We start from the raw sequence: 22,474 nt of genomic DNA on the forward strand, positions 1-22,474 counted from the left end.
GTTAATTTGTTTCCCCATGTTTTTCACATCAGCTGTGAGATGGGCACGCATGGAGTTACAGATTAATGGTGATGAGTGGAAAAAAAACACCTGGTCTCCTTACATTCAGCCACTCTTTCATCATCTCCTCAATGAGGTGGTCTCAAAAGTCGCAGTTACAACACACATAGGGCGCACCGCACCATAGGGCGCACCGCACATTTTGAGGAAAAAAAAAGACGTTTAAGTGCGCCTTATAGTCGTGAAAATACGGTATATCTTTTTTTTACAACTTAAAATATAATTAGTGCTATAAATGGGCTAGAAGCATAATTTACAGTCTTTATACTTCATCTAACATTTAATCGAATGCTGAATTAGTTGTTGAATATTTCAATAATTGATTATCCACGAATAATCCGATTTCAGCGCTAGTTGTAACACATTTAGCAAGGTAAAAATCAAGGAAATTAAGTTGCCACTGTATTCTAAATAATGTTGGTTAAATAACAGCAAAATAACCTTTCTGTGCCTATTTATTGTGGATATATTTATTACCAAGTAAGAAAAATTTTTATTTCACTGGTAACCTATGTAGTAAATGAATAAGGAAATAAATCTGATTAAAAAGTACTTTTATGTATTCTCATTTAACAGGTAGAACATATATTATAATGCAAAAAGCTCCTTTTCTGTATGAAGAACGATGTCATACATTTATCACCTTGGCAAAATACATTACAATATGCCAAGCAGTCGATCTTTAAGACATTATAATGCACCTAGGAATTTATCCTTGTCGTATTTTCATTACCACTAAGACAAATGATACACAGTTTGGCTTCCCTGGAAGGCCTGAAATGTAAATTTTCACTGCTTTTTGTCAATGTGTTGCAGCCATTTAGTAGAACACAGTGCCATCTATTGGATTACCTAAACATGTGCAACATATTCCAGTATCTTGGGGCTCAGTTTAATGTTAATAAGCATCCAATTACGAACCTTATTTAAGTTATTTCGAATGTTTTATTGTCAAATTCCTATAAAAGCAGTTTGGGAAGACTTTTCCCTAATGTTTTTAACCTCTCAGTCACTCAGCTCTCTCTCTTTTTTTCCCTGTTCTCTTGTGTTTTCTACTATTCCCGAATCTTCATTCCCCTTCCTTCATTTCCATCTTATAGTCCAGTCCTGACGGAGCCCCTGGTTCGCCACAGTCTCCTCTTCCAGACACCGACTCCTTGGAGAAACCAAAACTAAAGGCCGGAGGCTCGGTGGAAAGCCTGCGCAGTTCACTCAGCGGCCAGAGTTCAATGAGTGAGAAATATCTTCTTTTTTTTTTTTTTTTATCCATTACCATAAATGATAGTTCCAGGGTTAGATTAAAAGAAATTAGTTTCATTAACCCACTCTATAGGATGGGTGATATATTACAATATGGAAATATATATGACTTAGAATTCAAACTTTATCATAGTCACTATATAAAGCCCTCCATCTTTTTTTTTTTCTGTGCAGACTGTCAGCACGTTGTGCTTACAGCTGTTATTTTGATAGGAACTTTTCTTTCTGGTTTCCCCACCACAGACAGAAATGGAGTAAAAAATAGGAGCTGTTTGAAATAATGATAACTTCCACCCTGTCTTTTTGAAGCCTCTTGACACTTGCATTTTATGATACAAGATAATGTTTGGAAGAGGGTTTTAGTCAGAGTTCACAATGTTTATGTATGAACACGATTCTACAGTTAAGTGTTTTTAGAAGAATTTTTTTTTTGTATAAAAAGGAGCAGGTTTATCATAACTTAAATGTTTATACAGTACTTGTGTATGCTTGTCTCCAGGTGGTCAGACAGTGAGCACCACCGACTCATCGGCCAGCAACAGAGAGAGCGTGAAGTCAGAGGACGGAGACGACGAAGAGCCGCCTTACAGGGGGCCGTTCTGCGGCCGCGCTCGAGTTCACACAGACTTCACTCCCAGCCCCTATGACACCGACTCCCTTAAACTGAAGGTAGAGATACTTTCTCTTCCTTTAGGATGCATCCATATCATCTTGTTAAATTACTCTTTCTCAACTTTAACTCTGTTTTAACCCTCATATCTCCAGGGATAGAAAATATTGCCAACAGCAACAAATATACTTATATCTTCTTTTTTAAAAAGCTTCATATCCACAGTTTCAGACAATTCCACAGTGATATTATACAGTTGTAGCTTATATTGGTATATCTATTGTTAGGGGCTTATTTAGTTTTTGTACCCCTTACAGATTGTTTACCTGCATTTCATGTTAAGCATCTTATAATGCATGAGGGGGAATTTACTATTTTTGTATATTCTTTTTATTTATCATTGTTTTTTGTAATTTATTCGTAATACCTAAAGAAATTGTGACATCAAAACATTTGGATGCTTTCTAACTAAAAGGGTATTTTTATCTTTGAAAGATCAAGAACAGAAAGTCTCTTTCAGAAATTCATTCATTGTCTTTTTTTATTCACTTCCTGATTCCATTTGAGGGGAGACGCACCACCTACATAATGAGTATCTACCTACATTTTAGGCTTAAGACTTAAACTTTTTTTGCATTATTAAGTTATTAAGTGTTTTCCTAATATTTATGTATATATTTATCAAAAGTATTGAATCTAAAATATAATTTTGTTTAAGTGTATACATTTTTTAAGCCTTTTTCTGATCTCCTGTTTCAATTTATTTATAATGGGTCCAAAGTCCCATTTTGAACTGATCAAAGCAATATGTGGGAGTCCTCCTGTTGTTATTTTATAAGAGTCAAATATCCACATATGCTTTTAGTTAACCTAGCTGATGTTTAAAGGTTAAGTAATTGGTTGTTAAAGCACCAAGGAGTATAGTTTATTCAAAACATACCATTGCAGACATATAAAACAACTAAAAGGCTAAAATCACCACGACCTGAATAGAACCCAACTTTCATTAAGTGTTTTTTTTGTTGTGTGTTTGTTTTTCTTAAATATAAATGTGTTGCTCTTCAATTTACTACAAAAAACTTAAATCAAAGTACTATTTTCAAGAAACTGTTTTCTTCTCTGTTCCATGTATTCAGAGAGGGGATGTGATCGATATCATCAGTAAGCCGCCGATGGGAACATGGATGGGACTCCTCAACAACAAAGTGGGCACCTTCAAGTTCATCTATGTGGACGTGCTGAATGAGGAAGAGGAGAAGCCTAAAAGGCCTGTCAGGAGGAGGAGGAAGGGCCGACCCCCCAAACCCACATCAGTGGAGGAGCTGCTGGAGCGGATAAACCTCAAGGTGGGGTTCCACAAATGGAAGAGAATTATTTAATTAGACATATTTAGGCTATTCTATACTTAATGCATATTTTTTAAGTTAAAAGCTATTTTTACTGACAAAATTGCCTGTGAGGCAAATATAGTTTACCCAATTACAGGCCACACTGTTCAGAATGTTTGCTTTGACACTGATTCACAAACATTAACACCCACATTGGCACAACCGCACTCCTGTAAAGCGGTTGGTGTCTTCTTTAGCCAAACCTACATATTGCTCCGTGCTCACTATCATCTCCTCCCACCCAGGCAGCCTGCGGGCCTCCGGTTCCCCAAATAGAAACAGAGACTTCCTGTGGCTTTGTCTGGTTTCATCTACAGCAAACTCAATTGCCAAGCCGCAGATTAAAGCTTGCTGAGGCTAAGCTGCGAATCTACTGCTTAGAAATTCATAACAGCATCATATTGAAATCAGTCAGAACCAGATGCTTGAAGCTCATAGGTTCAATTTTCAATTCAAACAACAGTTTACAGCAACACATTCCTAGCATGTATGCATTTTATTACTTAGCAGTTCCAGCTTATTTTTTTGTGTGTTTATTTAAATGATTCTATGGGTTGAAGTTTCCTAAGAAATTATTAGTGCTGGATTCAGTAGGATTTTGTTTAACTCCTTTACATTAACAACTAAGTTCTTAAACTCAGTAGGGTTAATGTTTTTTTCTGACCATAAAGTCTAATCTCTTCTCTGGTAAGATCTAATTTCCTTTCTTCCTGAAACTTAGTTTGAGATATGCAATCTTTGTAGTGACTCATGATAATGTGCGGTTTTGCACTATAGAACAAAAGTGGATGTGGTTTGATTTGATGCCTGATGACTCTGCACACGTGGTGAACCATGTTGACAATGCTGTGTCAAATAAAACAGTGCCTAAGGGCTACTTTGAATCGATTATCAAGTTAAATGCAAGGGTATTCTTTTTTTAATTTTACCTCATTTTCTTCTTAGATTCAAATTGTATTTTTCGCATATTTCCTTCCCTTTCACACCCTGACCCTGAGTTCTTATATTAATCCCTTCTACTTCATATATATATTCCACAGGAGCACATGCCTACTTTTCTGTTCAATGGGTATGAAGATTTGGACACATTTAAGCTGCTGGAAGAAGAAGACTTGGATGAGTTGAATATCAAAGATCCTCAGCACAGAGCGGTGCTGCTTACGGCTGTGGAGCTGCTGCAGGAGTATGACAGTGAGTAGAATAATGAACATAGGTGATTCTTCAGTTTTAGAAAGTTGTCAACCTTCTGCTTTGTCCATCTTGATGTTTGCTAGTTTGAGTGGATATGTTTATATTTACTGTAAATAATACTTGGCCTTCCTACTTTATTAAAAGCACATAATTTAAAGCTTATCACCCTAGTATTATAAATGTTACTCTTGAGGTTGAATCTATAAAAGAAAAACGTAATCAAAGATGTTTGTGAAATAAACTGCAGTCAACAATGAGATACATGTTTTAGCTCTTAATAATTAGATAAATACATATAAAAACATTGTTGTGTATATTGCATGTTCTCCCTGAGCATGCGTGGGTTTTCTCTGGGTACTCCGGCTTCCTCCCACAGTCCAAAAACATGACTGTTAGGTTAATTGGCTTCTCTAAAATTCTCTTTAGGTGTGAGTGAATGGTTGTTTGTCTCTGTGTTGCCCTGCGATTGACTGGCGACCTGTCCAGGGTGTGCCCCGCCTCTCACCCACTGACAGCTGGAGATAGGCACCAGCACCCCTCGCGACCCCACTTGGGATTAAGCATGTTTAAAAATGGATAGATGCATGGATGTTGTCTATATTTTTTTCAGTATTTCTTTACTCTGCTACCAGATAATTAAATCCATTCTAACCATAATTTTGTTGAAAAGTCACTTTATTAATAATTCACCTTTGAAATTTAATCTCTGTGTGGGGAAAAAAAGCTGTTCTGTGAAGGCATCAGAGGTTAAAAAAAACATTAATAAACCAATGGCATTGACAAAAACAAGGAAAAAACAGCAGGTCATGTTGTAAAGAAAACAATAGTATGGTTAGAATTTAAACAATATCTCAAATAATTATCTCAAACTGAACACATGTATTCCATCATAAAATAAGGAAAGTTAAAGGGAATTCTGCAAACCTACGAAGACATAGATGTCAGATTGAGGACAGCATTAATTAACAGTGAAATCATGCTATGGGGATGATGTTTTTCATCAAGGACAGGACAGTGATGTTCAAAATGCAGAGTGATATATGAAAAATCAGACCAGCACCTTATCTTATTCGTAACATCTCACTCTTAATTGAGGCTGGCAGAGCTTTAATCTATTAAATGGTGAAATGGACAAAAAATGTCAGATGTCCTTGAAAGGCAAAGATAATGGAGAAGCCCTTCAAAAAAAATGTGAACCTCTAATTGTACTAACCGATGGTTCTATGAATTATTGATCCATGGGGGGGATATTTAAAATAAAAAAAAAAAAGTAAAAACTCAATGAATGTTCCATTGCTGTTCTGTATTTCTTTGCTTTATATCTCACGTAATTCAAATAAGATGCCAAATATAGAGCTTGTATTTTGCCATAAGCTGAAAAAGTTTAAATATTATACAGCACTGCAAAAAAATCTAAATCTAGATAAGTCATTTATTTCTTAAAATAAGTGCATTTGTTCTTGAATTGAGGAGGTAAAAGAGACATGTTGCCAATGGAACAAGACAATTTACACTTAAAATAAGAAAACACAATTGCATTGTCTTATTTCAAATGCATTTTATCCAATTATCTTATTTTAAGAGTAAAATGACTCATTCCATTGGCAAACTGTATCATTTACCTACTCAAATTTAGGGTGAATACACTTAATTTAAGAAATTTTTACTTATTTTTATATAGTTTTTGCAGTGAGGCTCTGTTCTGTTGCAGAGAATTTTGATGAATTTTCCTATCTTTTCAGGCAGCAGTGATCCAGAGCGCAGTGGGTTGTCAGGTTCTCAGGAGAAGCTGCTGTCAGAGGGTCGAGGTCTTGTGGGGGACTCCCCAAGGGATTCTGGCTGCTATGAGAGCAATGAAAATCTGGAAAATGGTAAAGATCCCTTTTGCTTAGTCCAGCTATTTCAACCCGATAAGAATTACTAAAGTTAGCTTCGTCACACCCTTACTAATTCCCTTTTTTCAGTTCTTTTCATTCCTGCTCCATTACTTTCGAAGCTTTTGCATAACTTCATTCCTCCAAATAAGCTTCATCCCTGAGGCTTGCTTTTTTTAACCTCTCTCAGTGTGGGTGCTTAAAAGAAATAAATCTTTTCTTTTGCTTTCACTGCACTTTCTTCACCCCTCTTTCCACCCTGTAGGCGTTCTGTGCCGTCAGTGCCAAAGTCCGGTTGTAGCTGTGAGGGAACCTGCCTTCAGACCACTAAGCCTAGTCCACCCAACAATGTTGGGAGCACAGAGGGAGAGACTTGGCCCAGTATGCAGAACTGTTTTGATGAGGGCAAACTCTCTGCCTAGTTGTGGACACGTGTTTCCTACCGGCCCATATGTGGCTACCAGCTCCATAGGTGGATATCAGGAAGATGAACGTGAATAGAATATTGCTGCTGAGGGCTGTAAGGACGTGGCAGTTAGAAACGCTAACAAAAAACTTGCAGTGTAGTGATGTCAGAAAATGTTTGTTTACTTCAAGTTTTAAATCTTGTAAGTTGATAAATGGTGCAAAGGGGTTCAGATCAGTGCTATGATGTAATCAAACTCACCTACTTTTGTGTTTATAGGTGAATACATATATATATTGCACAGAACTGTATGTGCCTAAAATGATGAAACTTTAGTATTATGCAGATTGTAAAAGTGATCATAAAAGACAAATTGAGTCTTATTTTTTGTTTTGTTATGTTTTTTTCTGGACACTATTCTCTGCGTCTGGCACCTTCTATCACTTAGTGCATCCATTATCTCAGCTCCATGACTCAAACTTCTGCTTGTCTCATTTCTGTTTCTTTACAGCTTCAGTGTAAATGCTAGTTTTATTTTCTATTATTATTTTTTTTTCCCTATCTCTAATGTCTGTCTTTTACAAGCAGCAGTAAATTGTGCAATCCACAACATAGACCTAAGAAGTTGCTCAATAAAAATAATAAAAGGGACTGTGGTGCTGCAATTTTTTTCTTATTTTTTGCCTCTTTTTCTGTCTGTTTGATTTCCTTTTTCATGCAACTAAGCTGTTCATAAACATTCTTTACATACTCTGCATCTCTTTCTGCAGGTTCAGTCTTCCTCAGTTGTGCTATACTTATCCACTTATTTTAATTTTATGATATGGTTATTCTTCCAATTAAATTTAGAGATGCACCAATCAAAAATAAGGGAAATATTCATATCTCATATTATACCTGCTTATACAGATTTTAGACAATTATGGTGGAAAAAAATATGTATATTATAAATAATTCTTGCAAGTTGAAAATCCAGTGGGATTTGCTATTTTTTTGGTGCTGCCTTAATAGTAGGATAAACCAATATTACGATTTATTTCCTCCCATATTACATTTAAAAACCAAAGGATACAAACTGTCAAACAAACAAACTTATACTATGGATATATTGGACATGAAACTCATGGCTGCCCAGTGACCGAAATACTGCCTTCAGGGGAAAAAGGGTCGTTTTCATATTTCTGAAAGGTAACTGGAAAAATCAGACCTCTGAATATGACTTCTGTTTTGTATTTTTCCCAAAAGTCACTGTTGAAGTCTTGTTTGTTTTAATACCAATAGAATCTTCAATCATTCAGTAAAAGGCGATCTTAGTGAAGATTTCCTACCCTTGTAACAAAGATTTTCAAAGAGAAGATAATATGGTTTTCTTTTTATTGTTGTGCCTCCTCTGAGTTAATGGAAAGGGCTGCTTGAGTCCTCTCTCTGCAACAACTTCTACAAAAACATTCCTCTTCTTGACGTGTTATCAAAGTTTGTATAACTCAGCGCTATGCAAAGTTTAACTTCTAAAATGGCTGCTAAAGATGTAAATTATTTGAAATATTATTCTATATATAAGTTTTGCCATTCTACAGTCTCTGATCCTCATTTTTACAGATATTCTCATGTCAAACTACAGGGGAAAAAAACATAATAATCTGTAATTAGCATGTTTCGCTATTAGGAATTAACACCACAACAACCAATTCCACTGGTGTTTTCACTTTCAGTTACAATGCAGTAGGGTTGTCATGATACTAAAATTTTCAACTCGATACCGATACTCAGGAAAATATTCGATACTTTGATACCACAAGTATAAGAACAAAGACCCCAAAATTTAACAGAAATACTTTCATTAATAAATTAAATAAAAAATAAATAAATGAATACAATAAACAATAAGAACAATTTTTGAGGTTGTATGCTGTGCACAATATTAAGCAAGGTTGATTAAAAAAAAGCTAAGAAAATTAAGTTTTCCTTCCTTTGCTATGCTCTTAACACATAACAATGACACTAGCCAAAATTATCAGCAGCTGCACTTGTTACAAAAAAAATCTGAAAATGAAAAGTGGACAGAATTATTCAATCACACAGTGTTCATAAAGTGCATTTCCCTCTATTCTGCACTTTAGATGAATGATTGTTTAGGTGCCACTAGTGGTAGAACTGTATCGATACTTTTAAAAATGAGTATCGTATCCGGATACAATGTTTTAGTATCAATACTTTTTTGAGCATCGATACTTTTGAGAACCCTACAATGCATTCATCTGTGGTGTGATTTTTCCCACATCTGACCTCCAAGGTGAATATTGACAATATCTGCAGTATATAACCTGTGTTTCAAGCAAAACAGTTGAAACATTTTTTTTTTGAGTTTTTCTAATTTGCCACCATACTGTCTGGTTTCAGCCAATCAAGTTCGCTGTGCGTTGTTGATTTAAATTTGGTCTGATCATTTATTAAATTTGAATAAATATTTACATATAATCAAGTGTTTCATTGGAAAAATTAAAAAAGCACTAGTACTTTGGAGGCCTGAACTTTTTTATCAAAAAAGTTTTCTTTAGCTTACATGTTTTATTTCTGGGCTAATCCTAATTACAAAGGTGTTTATTAGCTTTGTTTATGTTTTGATTTTTTTTTTTAATATACAGAATTTGCCAAGAATTGGAATTGAATTGAGTATTCAAAGAAGATCCTTTTTTTTTTTTTTTTATCAAACATGACCAGCAATGCCAGAATTTAAATGTTAATTTTATCACTGATTATTCTCTGGTGTAAGTTACAAAAAAAAACTGAACTGTATGATCTAACGTTTTTTAATGGCCATAAATAACGGAACAAATTTGTCATGCAGCTGTGGAAAATCTGTTGGTAAACTGTTTATAAACCCTGCAGCTAAACATTTATATTTAACTTCAAAATGCCGAGGGCTACCTAAAGATTATATATCTCACATGGCATTATTTAAATTGATGTGGTTTTTCTCCATTCCATCCATCCATTTCGCTCTGTATGCATAAGGATAAGTGGTAAGTTATTTCATCCTTTTGTTCCACTTTTTAAAAGTGTCCCATATGAGTATCTTAATGTGGAACTTGCTGTTTTGGCAGCAATGAATACATTTTTAAGACTTTGTGTCAAAAATCTCATCCAATCCCAGTGGCGATAGTATGAGCGTTTTTTATTTATTTATCTGTGGATTGGAGATAAGCCTCGAGTGAAAATGATGATCATGTTGAACCACTTTGGCATTTAAATTTGTAAAATAATATTAAGCCACTATGCAGTATTTGCACTTACATTTTTACACACCATTTGCTTAGTTTTTTATCTAAAAATTCATAGGAAAGAAAGCAAAAATGCCGTTATAAATACATTGTATTTCTAGCAACTTTTTCAGACAGTATTATTAGTATTAGTAGTATAAAAATGTCATGATAATATAATGAGCCAAAAGGGCCATTAAAGGATGAATAAATCATCAACTTTTTCTTTGAATGTGCCATGAAACTTATTTATGAATAAATAAATACTGTATGTGTGCAGAACTATTTAAAATGGTCACTATTTTATTTAATCCGGAAATTTTGTAATTATTTACAATAGTTTTATTTTTTGTCTCTTTAAAGAAAAAATTAAGTTTACCTTAATAGATTACCTAAAGTTAATAGATTACCATAAAGTTTAAAACCCCTAGAATATGAGCAACAGTTCAAAGCAACATTGTCGAGATAAATGAAAAACATATAAATGAAACAATCACAGTAGAAATGCATAAAAAATATTCTGTATGTATGCAAAGATTATATCTGTTCTAAAGAGCACCATGAAATGCTAACCAATGACCAATTACTTTAACTAGATTAGAAAGACTGACAGAAAAAAAATCACTCATAATGTTGCATCAAAAAAATAAAATGATTAGATTAGATTTTATTTGGTAGATTAAAATCTATACTTGAAAATGCAATTGAATTAATTATCTTTGCATTTATTTAAAATCAAAATTTTAAATTGCGAAACTTTTAACCTAGATTTGAAGACAAAGTGGTTTGTTCACAATCAGAATAATTTGTGTATTGAATTTTAGTGTCCATAACTTTATTATTTTTCAAAATAAAACCAAAAAGTTAAAGTGGGTGTGAGCATCACTTTTAAGAAAGGACTTTTATTTTGCAGGCAAAAACAGAAAAGCATCCCGATCCAGTCGCTCTTCTGCTGGAATGCAGTCTTCAGACTACCCGACACTACCTATGACTCTTTCTACAGAGGCTCTGCAACAAAATGGCAAAAACCAGCGTTCCAAGTTCCCTAAAAGCCTGTTCATCAAGCCCTCCATGAAAAGCTTAAACTTGCTGGGATTCCGTAAATACCACCGACGGTCCCCCATCCCAGCTAGCCGCAGCTGTGAGGACCTTGATGGCCCAGAGCAGCCATCTCTGCTCTGGAAGCGTTCTCATTCTCTGGGAGATCTGCACAGCCCCAAGCAGAAAGATGATCAGAATGTGGTGCTTATAAAAGCAAAGGAGGTGGCCAAATCTGGCAACAACAGCCAGGTCAAGGTTTATAGAGAAGGGAGTTCTCCAACCAAGAAAGGAACTCCAACAGTAAGTCCTAAAGGAAGGGCTGACAGACCTCCAATACCCTCCCAGCTTCCTCTCCGTTCCCAGTGTCCAACAGTCCAATCCCCTAAACTTCCAGAACCGCTCTCCAGTCCAACTCCAAGTCCTCCTGATTCTAGTGCAAGTGGTGAGAGGATCATCCTGACACATCCCAAAAAACCTCCCATTCCACCTCCTGTTCCCGCCAAAAAGTCCAGAGAAAGACTTGTGAATGGTGCTCGTCACCCGTCTCTCTCCCTGCCCTCCTCGCCTTCCCCCACCGCCTCGCCTACACACTCCCTAAATCGCTCCCAACCAAGCAGCCCGTTGATCCGCAGCAATAGCCCAAGCCCCATCCTCAGTGCCCCTGCTCTCCCTGCCAAGACCTTCAGCCCACCTCCCAGTCCGTGTGCCACCTCATCTGCATCATCCTTAGGTGAAGAACCTGGCTCCCCACCAGCAGTGCAGCCACCCTGGCTCTCAGATCTTGGAGGTAAAATGGCTGTGACGAGGAAACTGTCCCACACCAAGATGAGTCCTGATCTGCACACCCTTCTGGAGCAACGCCTGCAAGCGGAGGGCATTGATCTGACAGAGGAGCCTTACTCTGACAAGGTAAGAGGAACTACACAGCAAATACAAATTTAGAATATCAACTTATAAAAGTTTATACAGACAAATACTGTTAATCGGACATTTTACACACCGGTTTTACATTTCACTTCCTCATTAGCTAATATATTTTTATGTGAAACATTAGAGTCAAGAATGGTCAGAGAGAGCCCTTGATTTCTTACTAAGAATGTAGACTTAAAAATTAAATATGCAGCAATTGTTTGTACGGAGCTGAAGCTTAAATCTTGGAATTACGTTGCATAATCTGACGATTTATCGTTGCAAGTCAGAAAACAGATGTGTGCCGTTAACTTACATGAGTCAATAAAGAAGCAAAATACTCAACGATCCTATGACACTGGCATCATGGGATACCACCCATCCAAAGTGAACTTTTCACTTTTTTGTGTGCACAGTAGCCGTATTGGTGACTGATCTTAGGCATAATGGGGAAACTTTTCAGCCCCACAATTTTGGGAGGAATTCTTGTTGAGTTTCATAACAGGAACGGAAAAATTCTGACAACCAAACTGCACCATTGATACGTAAGTTTAAAATTGGTCGGCTTAACATCTTTAATTCTGTGTTTGCTGAAGGAAGAAATAAATTCAGCTTATTATACTATCATGTTTCAATCTATTAAATATTCTTAAGAGAATAAACAGCTTTACGAGCTGGCATAATATAAGCTAAAGCAAATAGTTACCATTTAAATGCAAAGTAAAATATGTTCTTGGATTAGTTTAGTTTAAGTAAAACTCATTATTGAATTAATTATGTAGATGGACCCAGTCACACTTTATATGAAAAGTTGTGCTCCAACACACTTCTAGGCTGTACTTGTCAGGTCTCAATCTGTTTTTAGAACCCTGAGGGCTTAACTGAGTCATAATTTAACTACAACTCTCCTCCAAATTGTTATATGCTTTATGCTAATAAGATGCAGCTCAATAATGCAGCTTAAAGCTCAATTTAAAGCCTGTGTGTTTCTTTTTTGTTAGATACTTTGTGATGTCTGGCCATTTACTTGCTGTGAGGTTGTACAGTATGTGTGCTAGATAAAGATAAAGGCGCTGCCCAGCGCTGAGAAGCAAAAATCGTGGCTTTTGCCCTATCTGTGATGCGGTTCACACTGTTAAGTTTATGGGCCCTATTTACTGAAGGCAGACGGGGTCGTAAAAACTTCTGGCTCTTACCAGACCCCAGGCTCAGCCCCTGAGAAATATTGGAAGCCCTAACACTGGCAGAAAAACAAACACAGATTCAAACAGACTGGGGCATCTAGGGATGAGGTGTGAAATATGGCCCTGGAGCTGAGAACAGCTCTGCTGGATTACGCTTTATCAGCAGTGAAAAGGCCCAAAGTTAAGAGGCTTGCTTTTGTTTTATGTCACTGTGAAATATTTACAACATAGAATCCAACTTAAAAAAATGCTGAAAAATAAAATGAATTTATATAGACACCCAGAGCAAGGTCATGCTTTCATATGTCTTTTCTTTTTTTTTATCTTTAACCTTAACCAATGTTAAGCCCTAAAGTTAAGGATTAGACACTGACAGGAACACTTCTTAGATTTATTCCTATAAGTTTAATATGTGACACCATTCAAATATGTTCTCTAAAGAAAGCCAGTGTTTATTGCATTTTTGAAATGGCATAGAACACATATATCAAAGTCAAGTTTTATCCACGCCCCCTTGGAAGATATTTAATTACCATTAGAACCGGCCAACAGGCCACGGCTGCTTGTGGGTGCTGCTGTGAATTCGTGGGCTACCGTTGCATTGTGGGGAATCTACCGCACCAACACTGCATTCCCCACAATGCAGCGGGGAAAACCTGATTGTGTTTTTCTGTCATTTAAATTTTTTTGATTGAAGACAAAATAAAAGGAGCCTGGATGGAGGAAGGGGCGATAGAGACGCACTGCAGGTGATAGAGACGGACATGCTGCTGAGTGAGAGGAAAGTGGAATCCTAACGATACTCTGATCGACACAGAGTGCTATTTACAGTCGCGGACCTCTGCCCTGTCTATGCTGTCTGTTCACCTCCCAGTATTCTGTGCGTGGCATGCGGATCCCATCTGCCCCTCACTCAGCAGCGTGTCCGTCTCTTACCTGCAGGATCAGCTCCACTCCTCCCTCCATCCAGACTCCTTTTATTCTGGCTTGAATCAGCCTCTGCTGAAATCTTTAGTCTGTAGACTTTATGATTCTTCACTCCTTTTTGATATTGCTCTGATTTTTTTTTTTTATAAATTCCTTTTTTAAAGAACATCCTGCTGAATTCTGGGTCCACTGCCATGATTCATCACAAAATTTTTTACATTTCTTTGTACAAGATGTGATTTTTCTTTGAAGGAAGTTTTGTTTTGTCTGTGTGCAATAGATTTTGGTTTTTTATTTTATTTATTCATATTTTTCAGTTGAATGGACTCAAATGCAAATAAGAGCCATGAGAGAGAGATTTATTTTTTCTTTTTTTTTTCTTATTTTACTATTTGAAAGCAGTGATCGGTAGGATCATAGAGCAGCACAGTAATGCATTTTCGGTTTATATTGCATGCACTTTTATTTATGTATTTATCTTAATAAGTTTATGAATGTAATACAAGTTTATTAATAATATTGATATACTTTGTTTTAAAAAAAAACAATGTGTTAGGTATTGGTTCAATAGGCTATGTTCAATTCAATATGTTTTAATAAACATTTAACCAGTCTGGCCCTCAGCTTGTAGCAAATTAGTTTTTTTGGCCCTCGGTGTATTTGACTTTGACATCCCTGGCATAGAATATGAGAGTTGACTTTTAAGATATCTTATTTAGCCACAGTTAGCCTCACCTTTAGACAGAGATTTCTATAAAGATCATGTTTAATTTTTTTAAAGCTTTTTTCATATTGTTGACAATGGATGCACAGTCTCAAATGCCAAACAAAACCGCTTTTCTTGAGGACATTTAACCTTCTTGTTATCCTTTAACAACAGGGGCGAAAAAACATAAAGCAGTTTTCTTTTTTAAATTTTCTTGGCCTCTCTTCTAACTCAGTTCAACTCTTTTATTACAACAGAAGGTAAACTCAGTCCTCTTAACTCAATAATGACACACAATCAAGTGATTGCAAGGCAGTCCTTTAGCACTTTAAGGTCTGAAATAGGTTCAAATTTCTACTGCAAAGAATAGTCAATGGTGTGATTTCTAATGATGAAAAAAGTGGTAGGATTTTGTTTGGGCAGTTTCATAAGCACAATTTACACTACCCTCTGAAAACCGATCTGTGCCAAGATTGGATCAGTTAAAAGTGCGTTTGCGTTTCATCACACTGCTAAGCAGAATTATCCCTTTAAATCGTGTGGCACTCTTAAAGTTCATGATTACGGAGGCTGACTGTAAGGTGATGACGCGGCCTGCTCATGCGCTCTTGTCTGAGAACTGAGCCATAACTGAACCGTGCCAAGCCCTACTGATGAACTAGTACCATGTTTGCCCGGTTCAGTTGTGTCTGGTGCAGTCCGGTTCAGTTGTGCGTACCATTTACACTCAACAGTTATCTCGGACCGATCTCGGCACGGTTTCAAAAGGATAGTGTAAATGGGGCTATAGATTCTTTGGGTTCTGAGTTAATATATATATTTTTTTAAATGTGTCTTTTGGTCAAAATGTGTCCTCCTTTCCTCAGCTCATGATGTATCTCTTTGCTTTTTTCATACAGCACGGCCGATGTGGCATTCCACAGCCACTGATCCAGCGTTACTCTGAGGACTTGGAGCAGCCTGTTAAAGACGTGGGCTCCACTTTGGATCAGCTCAGAGTAAAAGAGCTACGTAAACAGCACCGCATGGCAGTAAGACAACATTTCATACACATTACAATTATCACTGAAACACATGAATATTAGATTATCTTAGACTGGACTGTAATGCACTTGAGAGTAGTCCTATGTTACTTTGCATTAAAATGGGTCGACATTTACCTTTGTTTCCCCATTAAGTACCATTCAGAGTGCAAAGTTTATCTTAGAACTTCTGTAAAGCTGATGTCTTCATTTATATTTCAGATCCCCTCTGGAGGTTTGACAGAGATGTCCCGCAAGCCCATAACATTGGGCACTATCAGCACAGTCCCAGACTGGCTTGTATCCATTGGCCTGCCCATGTACGCTCCATCTTTGGAGGCAGCAGGCGTTGACACGCTGGGTCGTGTGGCCCTATTAACGGAGAGCAGCCTGAGGGAGGCCGGGGTGCGGGACGAGAGAAACACCCGCCGCCTTATCAGTGAGGCCCGACTGGTCAAGGCGCACAAAGGGATACATTCCTAATCTTGGAGCCACCTCGCTGTTTAAAACGTAACCAGGAGGTGGCCACACGTCTAAGTGAGCACAGCACTAAAGTACACTCAATGAGCTACCCCTTCTTTAATGTTTACGGCGTCAAGAGCCAGGAGAAGATATCAGATGCCTTTAGAAAAGTTATTAAAAACTGACTATCGGATTTCTTCCATTCTAAAGTCACCCCTAAAGTCTTCAAAAAAAGACTTGGATCTGCCTTTTAAGCATCATAGCACACTCTTTTTGTAAGATTCAAGCAGTATTTTTTCCTTCCCTCCTGCTACTCTATTTTAAATGGTTTACTTCCTCCATATTCCATGGTTGAACCATTTCTCAGCTCTTATGGCAGGACAGGTAAAACTCTTAATGAATAAACCGCTTTTAGTAGTGGATTAAAGGTGGCTTATTTTGTATCATGTTTCTGTATTATAGCACAAAGAACATCTGAATTCTAAAAGGATCTATATGTTAAAGTTTGTGTTTGAGATATTACAGCCCTTTCATTCACCCACTTGCAGTCATTTGGAAAGAATAGAGACACAATGTCTTTATAATTCAACTTTTATGATGCATCTTTTTACACAGCATACTCTAGTGTGGAGATCCTACAGAAAGCTTTGTTTCCTATGGTAATCACAATCAACTTTTAATGAAAGTACATTCCTCGGTGTGGAAAGGGACACTTGGAATTGCCTTACCAATATGAATGAATAGCTACAAGAAGCTGTGCAAAAAACGTGCAGGTCTTTTTCTCCTTCTGATTGTGTCTGACAGGTTAACTGTGTTTTGAATACATGAAGAAATGCACAATTATGTTGGTGGTGCATATGGACCAAAGAACAAGACTATAACTCTCACTCTGTGTTTGGATCCGCCTGAACTTTGTTGGAATACATTGGAGGTACATGTTGCTAAACAAAAAAAAAAAGATTTAGCCGAGATCTTGGCCTTTGCATTTGAGATGTTACTGCTCTGTTTATATCTTGTGAGCTCAAAACTTACAAATGTTAGGGAGCTTTTTCAAACTCTAAATCTGTAGATTTGGAACTGGACCCTTGCCATACAAAGATGGAAATGAACTCTCAATATAAAACAAACAAAAAAAATTAAAAATCAGGGACCTTTTAGGGAAGAAAAATTGTCAGCATTATGGAGTAGAAAATATCTAAGAACATTCGGTCATGCGTTCTGAATGAAACAGCAAATATTCCCAGTGATAATTCCTCCTGTCTTCAAAGTCACATCTTTCCTTGTGATTACTAGACTGAAGACTTATTCCATCCATTTTACATAAATTGTTTTTCCAAAGTCCGACCAGCTGCTGTTGCTGAGTTTAGGAGCTTGTTTCTGCAGTTGGCACTTGATGCGGTCATTTGATGCCTTCTCTCGTCAATCAAAGTGGTGCTCTGGACAAGTGAGGATAGGAATCACAGTTTCAACAAGTAAAAGACCCAGGAAGCATTCTGTTAAAGAATGAAAATACTGACACTGTAAATGCACTTTAGATGGTTAAACTAGCGGTTTTATAGGCAAAAATTGGCTACATATTTTCACAGGTCCATAAATGGACACCAATGTCAGGTATTGTAAAGGGTTTCAATGAATTATGCTGGTATTTTTTTTTGTATTAAGTTTTCAATGCCATTTTACCAATATTGTGTTAACCTTCAGTAACTCATTTCCAACTTTTTAAAACTAAATCCTTAATACATTCGTGAAATGCTTTGCTGAGGTTGCACATTCTCTATGTGTAATTGATGTTGATTTAATAACTTATTTAGCTTTTTTTTTATCATATCAACTGTAATTAGCTGTACCATATGAATAGCAATACCTTCCTGCTTATCGCTCTTGTCAGTGACGAACTACAGTATGTTTTGTAAAATACGTGTACAAATGATTTTGTTTGGTTTCCATTTACTAAATGATTGTCCATACAGATTTTGCTTGTGTATTGAAACAACAAAAAGTAATGTCCATAACTATTTGTCATTCTGAAATATAAATAAAAATGGTTTCTTGCTATACATGCACCCTTGAATGTTTTCGGTTCTTGGTCACAGCCTAGGAGGGCAAACAAATTACTGTTTGCCTTTTTCAAAATCATTCAACAAAGAATGGGCACCGCTGGTCTTGTGTACTAAAGGGAGAGTCAGAAGGACAAGCTGGCTCAAGGCAACTTGTTCGCTGGAACTGCAAATGAAAAGCAGACAGCATAAAAAACATGTGGGCATGACTGTGCTTTCTTTTTTTTTCAAATCACTTTAATAAACTTCCTCAGTGTTGTTTTGCATGTGCAGAAATCTCCAAATTGGATGGTCAAATAAAAAGCATGTAGTTTTTCTATAGACTACAATAGCTTAATTTCTTTAAAGCGAGCCTGCTAAACATACTGCATTATTATAAATGCAAATGTGGTTGCAGTTATAAAAAAAAAAAAAAAAAATCACAGATAAACTACGTTTAGTGTTGTATTTAAAGAACACACACACATATCTGCTCAGAAACAAGACAAAAAGAATAACTGCAGGCTGTCAGTGTTTGGCTCTCGTGGTGAAGCAGCTGTAGGCAAAAGCGATCTGAGGCTGTCATGTTGATGCTTTAAATAAGTACAGACCCCACCTGGAAACCCATTGGGTAATGTTTGGTCCCAGACTATTTAATTCACTCCACATGCATCTTGTTAGATGTCTAGGAATCATCTGGCTTTTATCTAATTAAGGATTACAAATGCAAAAACATTCTGGGTAAGGCCGACGAAGAAAACAGCAGCTTTCTTCACTGTCAGCATCAAGTTTTGTTCAGATTCCACTGCATGCTGATTCTTGATTACAATCAGTTGAAGTGGTTGCTTAATTATGTGACCCTAATCCAGACATAGTGGACCCTTTTTTGTCAAATGTGCATTGCTAATGAGATCCAACTTCCATTCTTTACACACATTTATACATTTGGTTTGGACACACTGCTCACACTTATTTTTGTAAGGAGTAAATTTAAGTAACACATTCAATTCTCTTGAACTGTAGTGCTGTGAAATGAATTCACAAGGCTATATCTTGCACTTTAGCGCATAATTATTTGTCTATTTAATTAGGGGTTAAGATTATCTGCAGCATAAATGTCGTTTTCTGTTTGGATATTTGAAATGAATATCCAAATGATTATTCAAGCCACAGACATTTTATAGTCAGTAATAACTTTTTGCCATAATTCAGGCTGTTTGTTTGATCTTGTTGGATTTTAGTTCATTTAAATAAGTTGCTTATTGGTGGGAACCCAACTTTTAAGCTTATCTGCTTTGGTCAGTGTCAGAGCCATTTCAGAAGCTTAACAGAAGCCATCTTTATTTATTCTAAATCCTTCTTTAATGTGTTTTGGTTCACTGTCATGCTGTTACTCAACTATACCCTATATCCGATCATCTGACCCAAACAACACTCCTGAGACTGAAGAAAGAAAAATGTTTAGCATCATGGAAGAACTACTCAAGAACCACCAAGCCTCAAACAGATCATAAACTGGAAGACTGAAGAGCCTAACATAGGCATGGATTGAAAGGGTGATGGCCAAGAAAAACAGCATCTGCTCCTAAATCCCAAACTTTAAGCTCAGCCATGTGCAGCTGCACTCAGGGTCAAATGGTTTCTAAAGAGAGGTGCTATGGACAGATGAAACAAATGTTTGGGGATTTGGTTACAGTGATGAGAAGAGTTGAAACAGGTTACCGGTTTGGAGTCTATGAACATTGTGCTCACTGTTAATCATGGTGGTGGTGCCGATATACTGATTTTCTCTATTTATAAATTGATTTACAAAGATAGAGAACCACCTCAACCCTTTTCATTGACGTTCAACTAAACAGACAAATGGATACAGGCTGTTAGAGCAAATGAGGATAAGTTCATGACAGAAGACAAATCAGTCTAAATATGTTATTCCACTTGTCATAAAGAGAAAAAAATGTAAGAATTTTTCTGCGGTTAACATACAGCTTGCTGAGACTTTTATGCAGTTATTATTAATTGCGTGTGCATACTGTATATCTAAGCCTGTATTTATAGGGCATTTATCTATAACCCTGTATAGATCTCTGCAGTAGAAAGTCATTCTTTTTAAAAGCCACTGAATCCGGTTAAAGCAGTATGCAGCTTCCCCATCAAGAGATCACAAGCTTAGAATGTATCATCACAAAATAACTAAAAATAACATTGATACGAATCATATATTCAAGTGAACTTCCTAGTAGCACTGGGTCTAATAAAGCTGCAGAACTGCTCAGCCTGCCTATGGAAGGTCTGAGGTAATGTGGAACTGCTCTCTCTAGATGCCTACAAAGTTCATAAACATCAGGGCTAACAGGAAAAAATGGGATTCGGTGTAGTGTTGTGAGATATATACCATCAGTTTGCACGATAAACTGTGCCAGCCTGGCTGCCTGCCTGAGTCTTAAACTCTGAAAATAAAACTTTTTTTGCGAGGCTTGTAAATGCTGCATGTCCAATATAGACTCCTGAACTGAAAAAAAGACCCATGAACAACCCTGCAACAAAACTAGTATTTACTGCATTACTTTTACTCTTTAAAGCCAGTTTTTTTTATTTTGTTTTAATCTTCGACAGGCTGTTAGTTAAACATTTATCAATAACCTAAGTGAAGGCGATGTCTAATACATATATGGTTCAAACGTACCTGGTTAAAGTTGTCTGGGGGGGTTGGTTAAGGAACCTATTCATATACACACACACCTACACTCCAGCATAATGTTTACCTGAATCTTTAAATTTGTGAAAATGTCCTCTCTTTTACACTCTATACTATTAGATCTTTATTTTTATTTTTCCCATCACATGGAGTATTGCCATGGTTTCTTTTTACTGGTCAAGTGAAGGTTTATAAACAAACCTCTATTACATAAAGAAACGAATAGATGCAAGTTAGCTCCTCCATACTTTATCCAAATTTCAGTGACATAAATGTTTAGACTTGAATCTAAACTATTTAAAGTCTATATTAGCTGTGGAGCTTTTAAGATAAAATTTTTAATTACTTTAAATAACTTAATTAATAGTAACTGATCAAATTAATAAAACCATTAATGCTCTTAGTCCCAATATATTTATCCCATCCCCTTTAGTTGGAATCTAGAAAATGCTTAGGATTTTTAATTCTAAGTTACAACCAGAAGTTACAATGGATTTAATTTAGATCTTCTGTAACAGACTAACTCCAAGTGGTACAGAAATTTTGCTGAAAGGAAATTGATAATTTTCAAAAAGTCTTAAATGTGCGGTTTAGATCTATAATCAGCCGCCTTAATACCCTTGAATATCAACAAATTAACATAGTGCTAGCACTTCCCTTTAGAAATGACCTACTTAGTAAATAGCGTGATTCCCATCAGACATATTTAGGATAAAGATATGGAGAAGTTCAAAGTAGGTTTAGGTTATAAAATATTTTAAGTATTAAACATCGAAGAAAACCATATTTTAACAGCTTCAGAAAACTGAAAGTGCATGCAACCGGGACTGCTTTTCTTGATTGAAAGCAACACTTCTTAAACTTGATTGGAAGACTGATGCAGTTAAATACATGGTGAGTTTTATAAGAAAAAAAAAATGCTATAGGCTTCAAACCACTTGAGAGTGAGTCAGAGGTTCACATTCCTATAGGACAACTCTTATTGTCTTCAAAGCCAAAATGCAATGGTTCGTATCAAATAATGGCCCTGTCAGAGCCTTAACTTAAACCCAATGAAGTATTGGCGCTAAAGTTGAAAACTGCTGTTCACAGACTGTTCATTTTGTATGTGTAAACAGAATAAAATCATGAGCTTCGAGTGAATTAGGTGATATAATGTACCTATGCAGTGAGTTTAATTGAAATGCCCAGCAAACTTTTTAGATTTGTTTTTCAAGAGAATTTGAAAACATAGAATTTCTAAATGATGTGCTATATTGGTCTTTTTCATTAAAATGCAAAAGTAAAATACAGCTTTTAAATTCTAAATTCAATCCCAACTCCTTCTAAATAAATACCCCCCTCTACTGACGCTGAGAGGCGCTGTTTTACGCTCCCCGGTCCAAATCAAGTCTTAGGTGGACTTTTTACTTCTCTCCGCGTTCAGTAATCTGACACCGA

General features: G+C 36.4%; 1 protein-coding gene across 6 annotated transcripts in view; it reads left to right on the forward strand.

The window, feature by feature from the left end:
- sash1a (SAM and SH3 domain containing 1a) overlaps positions 1 to 18,361 on the forward strand; it is a 220,978-nt gene extending 202,617 nt beyond the window's left edge. For all 6 annotated transcript variants that reach the window (XM_038304207.1, XM_038304209.1, XM_038304208.1 and 3 more), the window contains 8 exons: positions 1,161 to 1,293; positions 1,820 to 1,989; positions 3,067 to 3,276; positions 4,359 to 4,509; positions 6,252 to 6,380; positions 10,963 to 11,999; positions 15,716 to 15,847; positions 16,061 to 18,361. In XM_038304207.1, the coding sequence (XP_038160135.1) occupies positions 1,161 to 1,293; positions 1,820 to 1,989; positions 3,067 to 3,276; positions 4,359 to 4,509; positions 6,252 to 6,380; positions 10,963 to 11,999; positions 15,716 to 15,847; positions 16,061 to 16,321 (2,223 nt within the window). In that variant the 3' untranslated portion in view covers positions 16,322 to 18,361. The remainder of the gene's footprint in view (positions 1 to 1,160; positions 1,294 to 1,819; positions 1,990 to 3,066; positions 3,277 to 4,358; positions 4,510 to 6,251; positions 6,381 to 10,962; positions 12,000 to 15,715; positions 15,848 to 16,060) is intronic.
- Positions 18,362 to 22,474: the final 4,113 nt, after the last annotated feature.

Source organism: Cyprinodon tularosa, unplaced genomic scaffold (genome assembly GCF_016077235.1).
Source record: "Cyprinodon tularosa strain WSP-4 unplaced genomic scaffold, ASM1607723v1 ctg528, whole genome shotgun sequence".
NCBI lineage: Eukaryota > Metazoa > Chordata > Actinopteri > Cyprinodontiformes > Cyprinodontidae > Cyprinodon > Cyprinodon tularosa.